At 38.3% G+C, this 7731-nt stretch overlaps 3 protein-coding genes across 3 annotated transcripts; all 3 read right to left on the bottom strand.

Moving 5' to 3' along the window:
* Nucleotides 1–3146: 3146 nt before the first annotated feature.
* On the bottom strand, nt 3147–4244 carry LOC145795729 (uncharacterized). Its single transcript, XM_082880602.1, has 2 exons — nt 4227–4244; nt 3147–3524 (listed from the first exon to the last, which is right to left on the bottom strand). Exons 1-2 carry the CDS (start codon nt 4242–4244, stop codon nt 3147–3149), a joined length of 396 nt encoding a protein of 131 aa, XP_082736728.1.
* A 1452-nt stretch (nt 4245–5696) lies between these two features.
* LOC145795728 (uncharacterized) lies at nt 5697–6428 on the bottom strand. The gene has a single exon (XM_082880601.1). The coding sequence runs from the start codon at nt 6426–6428 to the stop codon at nt 5697–5699; it is 732 nt and encodes a 243-aa protein (XP_082736727.1).
* A 324-nt stretch (nt 6429–6752) lies between these two features.
* LOC145795727 (uncharacterized) lies at nt 6753–7394 on the bottom strand. The gene is made up of 2 exons (XM_082880600.1): nt 7119–7394; nt 6753–6986 (listed from the first exon to the last, which is right to left on the bottom strand). The coding sequence occupies exons 1-2, from the start codon at nt 7392–7394 to the stop codon at nt 6753–6755; spliced, it is 510 nt and encodes a 169-aa protein (XP_082736726.1).
* Nucleotides 7395–7731: the final 337 nt, after the last annotated feature.

Below are 7731 nucleotides of genomic sequence, written 5' to 3'. Positions count from 1 at the left end.
TTTAAACCATTGATTTCATGTTTTAAATTAACTTTCATCCATTAGTCAATTAAGTCTGATAATGAGCTTTAAGTCTACTAAAGGAGGGAAGTACCAAACCAAATGTTGTTTTAGGCATGAAAAGGAGATCATTCCATTGGTAATGAACCCCCAAAGGGATTAAACCATTAAGCATGATATCACCCTTCAAGTTTAAACAACACTTCTTTTGGAGCAACTCTCAAAACAAAGAGAAAATGCCAAGAAAGGAGGAAGATTGCAGAGATGCTTAGAGGTGAGCACAAGTATAGAAAGCAAGAAATAAATGCTATCAACTCAAATAGGTTAGTGGCTAAGGCCTAAACCACTAAGCCTATGAGGACTATTACACTACAAGCAAACTATGCAAAGCATGAATGAAACTAACATATAAAAACAGTCCTAAAATAGTCCAAAAAAAAAAAAAGTGCTAGAATGAAGACAAAAACAACTACAACAACAAGCTAAAATATTGAGGGAATAACACTAGCACACAAGCATAAGGAGCGGAGGCGAACCCCTCCATTTTTGGGATTTCAAAACATGATTTTAGTCTCTGAAAAGCTCTGAAATTCAGGGGTAAAAAAGCTCAAACAAAGGTTGTCAACCCCTCTACCTTTAATGGCCTTAAATCACAAGTTTCAGCCCAAAAATACAGGAAAAAAAAAAACAACTAAAAAATAGCAAGAAAAAATGAGAAAGAGATGGCACAAGAACTAGAAGATGAATGATCCCTTGAATTCCCAAACCACTCTTTCACACTCTCAAGTGCTAAAATGCAAGCTTAAGCACCTCAGCCAAGATCCCTCAAAGTTTGGTTTAGAGTGTATAGGCAAAGGTTATGTAAGTTGCAAGAGAGAGAGAGACAGGGACAGAGTTATACAAACAGAAATTTTCCAAACTTTTGCTCTCCAAAATTTTCTATGATAAAATTTTTTTCTAACCTCTCTAACAAAAGTGAAGGTCATCTATATATAGAAATATATAAGAGACCCTCGGAAATATCCTTACAAACATAGCTGAAATGATGCATGTATCTGTGGAGACAGCTGGCCAAAAATATCTAGTTTTTGCACTAGTGGCCAGCAAGCCACTAATAGTGGGCGGCACATTAGTGGACGGTAAGCCACACTAGTGAGTCTGCAGGTCCCTGGATGCTCAGGCCTGAAAAATCACTGTTTTGGTCCAAAACGAGGCACAAGGTTTGTAGGTTCAAACTGAGGTTTCCTGCTGAGGAAATCAAGCATTTGACAAGCGTACACATTCATCATTGAGTAATCAATTAGTGGTGCCTAAGTCTTAAGGGCGGTAAAAAATAGGGTGTCTACACCCAGACCTGGCCCGGTCCAAGCCACACTTTTTGCATATCCAACTTGGACCATAGTCTTGGCCCAAGTCCATCCATAACTCCATTTCTTTAAAAAATTTGGATGCCCCAAAGGGCTCATGTCATGACCCAACCCCAGGGGCTTAGGGCTAGAATCGCAACTTACTAAATAATTTATAATCGTAACAAATTAAGTGGCGCAAGCAGAGGCAAAATAGAAGTAAGAAAATTAACTTCATTCGACTATTTTAATAAAAGAAAATACATCTATAAGGCTTTTCTTTATTTTTTATTCAGTGACCAGCCCTCAGTAAAAAAAACAAAAGGAAGAATTGTACGGGTTCTACTGCATGAGGTTACGGGTCTTCCTTACATCTCGTCACCTGAAAGGGTAACAGCTATAAGCACACAGCAAAGTTAGAAATATTATGCCAAGAGTATAAGAAACACAAAATAATCATGGATAATTAGTTAAGCTAAAACATTTACATAACTTAATTTGAATAAACAAATTATTCAAAGTGGCAGAAATTGAAATACGGAAATTATGTAAATAAATAACCATAACCACGGTACAGAACAGAACAGAACAGAACAGAACAAAGGTCACATGAGTGTCAATCAAAACAGAGGTTAATGAATCCATGACAAATAGAGGACCACAAGATGGCCAAATAGAAGCCAATGGTTATTTAAGTCCCCCAAGGCATGGGACTCTCATGGTGGTACTTACAAAACATAATTGTTTATAAAACCATTGTCAAATAATTTCTAAAAGTTAAACAAACATATCCATAAATTTCAATTTAAGTAAATAGAGTTTAGAAAATAATTAGCATAATCAAAATATTAATATAATTTATAAAACATAGATTGCGTAAAATAATTTATGGTAACCAAAAACATACAATCAAAATATTAATATAATTTGTAAAACATAGATTGCGTAAAATAATTTATGGTAACCAAAAACATACGTAAAATATATTATGGTGACTCAAGGTATAATATAACTCACCTTAATATTGAGTCTTACTAATTCCTTTCTATTTCTGTTAGTTTTTCGACCCTTCCCTTGCTCTCTTTTTTGCTGATTCTTTTTTTTTTCCTTTGTTTTTCGTTAGTACTAACTTCATAGCACCTCCCCCCTTTTATACACATGACTAGGTGATGACTCATCCTACACTAATGGCCCTAAAGTGATGAATCACCTCCCCCCAATCCTAGGTGGTACAGATGGCTCACATTCCTTCTCCTCAGCATATTTGCAAATCTTCGTAATTAATTGTTGCTTAATTTGCTTAACTAAATCTATACATGACAATCTTCTCACATTAATTGGTGATTAACTTGGCCCTCAAATAAATCTCTTCATCATATATTTGATAACCACAATAGCAAATTAATTTACATAGCACGTATAGCTTATTTATTTTATTATTTCCATTATTATTGTTCTTCTTGTTATTATTATTATTTTGCCTTCATCTTACATTGACCATAGTTAATTGTACAATAAATTAAATTACACTTTATCATACACCATCATAAAATTAATTATTTTATTTTACTATTACAGATTATTATTATTATTATTAATCGTGATTAGTTGTGGTATTTATTAAATATTTAGGAAGTCACATTTCTCCTCTCCTAAATAGAAGTTTGTCCCCAAACTTGACATATCTTGGTTGTCGAAGAGGTGTGGGTATTTGACTCGCATTTGACTCTCTGTTTCCTACGTAGCTTCTTTGACACAATGATTCTACCATAAGACTTTTACCAGAGATATGGTCTTGTTTCAAAGAACTTGATCACGACGATCGAGAATCTGCACCGGTTCTTCCTCATAAGAGAGATCTTCTTGAATTTTCAAATTCCTATAATTGACAACATGTTCTGGATCCCGGAGGTACTGTCGAAGCATTGAAACGTGGAACACATTGTGAACATTGGATAGTTCAGGTGGCAGTGCTATGCGATATACCACAGGACTAATCCTTTTCAGTATCTGGAATGGCCCGATGTAACGTGGGTTTAACTTCCCTCGCTTTCCAAATCGGATAACCTCTTTTGTTGGTGAGATCTTTAGGAACACATGATCTTCTATTTGAAATTTGAAGTCCCATCTTTGCGTATCTGCATAACTTTTCTGGCGACTCTGGGCAGTGTGAATTCGCTGTTAGATGAGTTGAATTTTATCACTTGTTGTTTACACGATCTCGGGGCCTAACAGTTTCTTGTCTCTAATTTTCGTCCAACAAAGAGGTGATCGACATCTCCTTCTATATAAAGCTTCGTATGGTTCTATTCCAATGCTCGCTTGGTAACTGTTGTTATAAGCGACTTCCACTAAAGGTATGTGCTCATCCCAATTACCCTTGAGGTCCATCACGCACACATGTAGCATGTCTTCCAAAGTCTGGATTGTTCTTTCGGATTGCCTGTCAGTTTGTAGGTGATAAACAGTGCTAAACTTCAATGTAGTCCCCAAAGCCTCTTGCAATTTTTTCCAGAAGTGAGACACAAATCGAGGGTTTCGGTCAGACACGATTGAAACTAGAGTACCATCCAATCGAATGATTTCCTTGATGTATAAAATGGAAAACTTATTAAGGGAGTACGTGACTTTAATTGGAAAAAAATGTGCCGACTTTGTCAATCGGTCTACTATAACCCATATTGCATCGTTCTTCGAAACTAACTATGATAACCCGATAACGAAGTCCATAGTAATGTGCTCCCATTTCCATTCAGGAATAGGGAGTGGTTGCAACATTCCTGCACGTCTTTGATGTTCTGCTTTAATACACTGACAATGCAGGCATTTGGAGACGTGGCTTACTATGTCTCGTTTCATTCATGTCCACCGGTAGTGTACCTTTAGATCGTGATACATCTTCGTATTACCGGAGTGGACTACAAATCTCGACTATAAGCTTCTACCAATATCTTCTTTTTGAGTTCTGGAATGTCAGGTATGCAGATTTGATTCCAAAATTTTAGCATCCCATTGCTTACAGTGAAGTCAGGATCGAGCGTACTTCTACTTTTTCTTTAAAAGTTTATCTTCACATTGGCGTGCTTTAATTTCTTCAATCAAAGTGGGTTCCATGGTTATATTGGCAAGCAGTCAATCGATCTTGTGGGAAACGAGAGTACATGCCAAACTTCTGGTCGTCTTTCAGCTCAATGCATCTACCACCACGTTAGCTTTGCCTGGATGGTGATAGATTTCTATATCATAGTCTTTCAGAAATTCTAGCCACCGTCGTTGCCTCATATTTAGTTCCTTCTATGTAAATAGATATTTCAGACTCTTGTGATCAGTGTAAATCTGGCAGGATGCACCGTAAAGATAATGACGCTAGATCTTGAGGGCGAAGATCACCGCAGCTAATTCTAGATCATGGGTTGGGTAGTTCTTCTCGTGAGTCTTTAGTTATCACGAGGCATAAGCAATGACTTTTTCGTTTTGCATAAGAACGCAACGCAAACCATTATATGAGGCATCACTATAAATGACGAACCCATTTGTTCCCGCGGGGAGTGCTAGTATAGGAGCTAACACAAGTCTACTTTTTAACTCTTGAAAGCAACGTTCTTGTTTGTCAGTCTATTCAAAGGGTGTGTTTTTCAGAGTTAGCTGGGTCAAGAGTGATGCTATCTTTGAGAAATATTGCACGAAGCGTCGATAATAGCTAACTAGACCCAAGAAACTTCGTATTTCTGACACATTAGTAGGTCGTGGCTAGTCCACGATTGCTGCAACTTTTTGGGGGTCAATCAAGATGTCATCCTTGTCAATGACGTGATCGAGGAAGTGTACACTAGTGATCCAGAATTCGCATTTCTTTAACTTGACATAAAGTTTGTGATCACGTAGTGTTTGTAAAACCATTTGCAAGTGCTGCTCATGGTCTTTCGATGATTTGGAGTATATGAGAATGTCACCAATGAAGACAATAACAAACTCGTCAAGATAGGGTTTGAACACTCAGTTCATGAGATCCATGAAAGCCGTTGGAGCATTTGTGATGCCAAATGGCATGACGAGAAACTCGTAGTGCCTGTAACAGGTTCTAAAAGCAGTCTTTTCGATGCTTTCCATTTTGAATTTTAGTTGATGGTAGCCAGAGCGTAAGTCAATTTTTTAGAATACTTAGGCGCTTTGAAGTTGATCGAACAAGTCATCAATTCGTAGCAGAGAGTACCGATTCTTGATGGTGACCTTGTTCAGCTCCCAGTAATTGATGTATAACCTTATTGTGCCATCCTTTTTTTCACGAACAAATACTGGAGCTCCCCAAGGTGAGGTACTAGGTCGAATGAAGCCTTTGTCCAGTAGTTCCTAGAGTTGAGTCTTCAGTTCTTTCAATTCTGTCATTGATATGCGATAAGAAGCTTTTAATATTGGTTGGGTTCCAAGTTGAGTTTCAATGGTGAATTTTATTTCTTGGTCAACCAGGGTACCGGGTAGATCTTTAGGAAAGACATCCGGAAATTCTCGAACCACGGGGATTGCATCAACGGTGGGGACCTCTTTTTGTGTATCGATCATATAACAAATATAACTACAACAACCCTTTCTTAGAAGCCGTTGGGCTGTCATGGAGGATATAAGACAGGGAGGGTTGGAAACTCCAGTCTCATCAAAGATAAGCTCAGATTGGTTTGGTAACCTGAGGGAGACCTTTTTAGCTTTACAATCAATAGAGGCACTGTTGGCAGCCAGCCAATCCATCCCTAAGATCACATCAAAGTTCCCAATGCGGAAGGGAATTAAGTCTACGTATAAGGTTTTACCTTTTAAGGATATAGTACATGATCTGTACACATCAGTACTATAGACAGAATTACCAGAAGGAAAAGACACAGACAATATATATCCTAAGGGTTCGGGTGTTGATGCCAACTTGGCAGCAAATTGTGATGCAATAAAAGAATGAGTTGACCCAAAGTCAATGAGGACATGAGCTAAATGAACATAGACAGAAAGTGTACCTAACACAATATTTTCAGTATCTTCTAGTTTTCCAGGTACCAAGGCCAAAGCCCTTCCTTGGCGTTTTTGGTCCTTCATCTCTCCTCCAGGTCCTGCGGGTTTTCTGACTGGAACAGAGGGCCTGGATGTAGGATTGATAAGCTTTGGACAATCCCTCAGCAAGTGGCCAACTTGACCGCATTCAAAGCATGCTCCCTTATCTCGATGACATTGTCCCCAATGAGCCCTTCCACACGTAGGGTAAGTTAGAATGGCGCCACCTCTGGGGTTAGTAGAACCTTGATTGCTTGAGCTGGTTGTGCCCGTATTCAGCCTTTTGGGACGTGCAACACCGGATCTTCTATTGTCTCTTTCTTAGAATCGCTTTTTTTGACTTGGTTTCCCGGAACAGGAGGCTTTAATTCATTTTTCTGCAATGTATGCTCGATCTACCACTTCTGCATAGGTTGGTAGTTTCAAAACCTCAAGCCTACCTTTGATTTTAGCATCCAATCCTGCTTCGAATTTCTTTACTTTTCGAGCTTCGGTGGGGATGACATATGTCGCAAATTGAGCGAGTTGTGTGAACTTGCTCTCGTATTCGGCCACTGTCATGGTTCCTTGCTTTAGATGTACGAATTCCGACTCCTTTTGTTCCTGCAACGAATCTAGGAAGTATTTTTAAAATACTTCCAAGAATTTTGCCCAAGTCACAATTTCTTCTTTCTCCAAAGTGAGAAGCTACCCTTCCTGCGCATTATCTTTAAAAGTGAAAGTGGCGAAAGTAACCTTCTGTCTTTCGGTGAAGGGTAGGGTGCGAAAAATCTTTTCCATGTCTTTAACCCAAGCGTCTGCTACCATTGGATTTGAACCGCTGATAAATGTGGTGGGTTTCAGATCCTGGAATTGTTTTATGGTAACCGGCTCTTTTCGCCGTTCTAGCATCCCATTGTTGATGTTGGTCTGCAAGGCTTGCAAAAAGCTAGTAACTGTTCTTTCCATGATTCTTTCCATCGATTCAGTGCCACTAACTGATGACTCGCTTCCGTTACCATTATTGGCCATTCTACAAAGTAACAAACAAGGCATTACATCCATAACGCAACATATATAATCATATATAGCGCAATATATATAAAATATCAACTTTACTATTTTTACAATTAATATTACATTCTTGTCCAAAAGTCAAAATATGTTAGTGTCTCATCCCTGTGATACAACAAAAACAAAAACAAAAAAGGGAATCAGAACGCATCATGGTTAGCGTACAAAAGAGTTTTCGTCTCCGAAATCTAGAGTTGTGGGTCAAACAACCATGGGAAGTAGTGTTGCATAAAAAGCTCAAATTCTTATCCTAACTGTACCACACCAAAACAAACCCATGCAGCCTGGATAGTGT

This window comes from Camellia sinensis, chromosome 7 (assembly GCF_055761805.1).
Source record: "Camellia sinensis isolate YWXY chromosome 7, ASM5576180v1, whole genome shotgun sequence".
In the NCBI taxonomy this organism is placed as follows: domain Eukaryota; kingdom Viridiplantae; phylum Streptophyta; class Magnoliopsida; order Ericales; family Theaceae; genus Camellia; species Camellia sinensis.
This window is presented reverse-complemented; position numbering and strand designations above follow the sequence as displayed.

Bases quoted from the DNA above. Each gene is read 5' to 3' on its own strand.
- LOC145795727 (XM_082880600.1), bottom strand. From the start codon at position 7,394: ATGGCCAATAATGGTAACGGAAGCGAGTCATCAGTTAGTGGCACTGAA. The intron at 6,987-7,118 runs GTTACTTTCGCC...GATTCGTTGCAG, and splicing joins CCTTCACCGAAAGACAGAAG to GAACAAAAGGAGTCGGAATT.
- LOC145795728 (XM_082880601.1), bottom strand. From the start codon at position 6,428: ATGAAGGACCAAAAACGCCAAGGAAGGGCTTTGGCCTTGGTACCTGGA.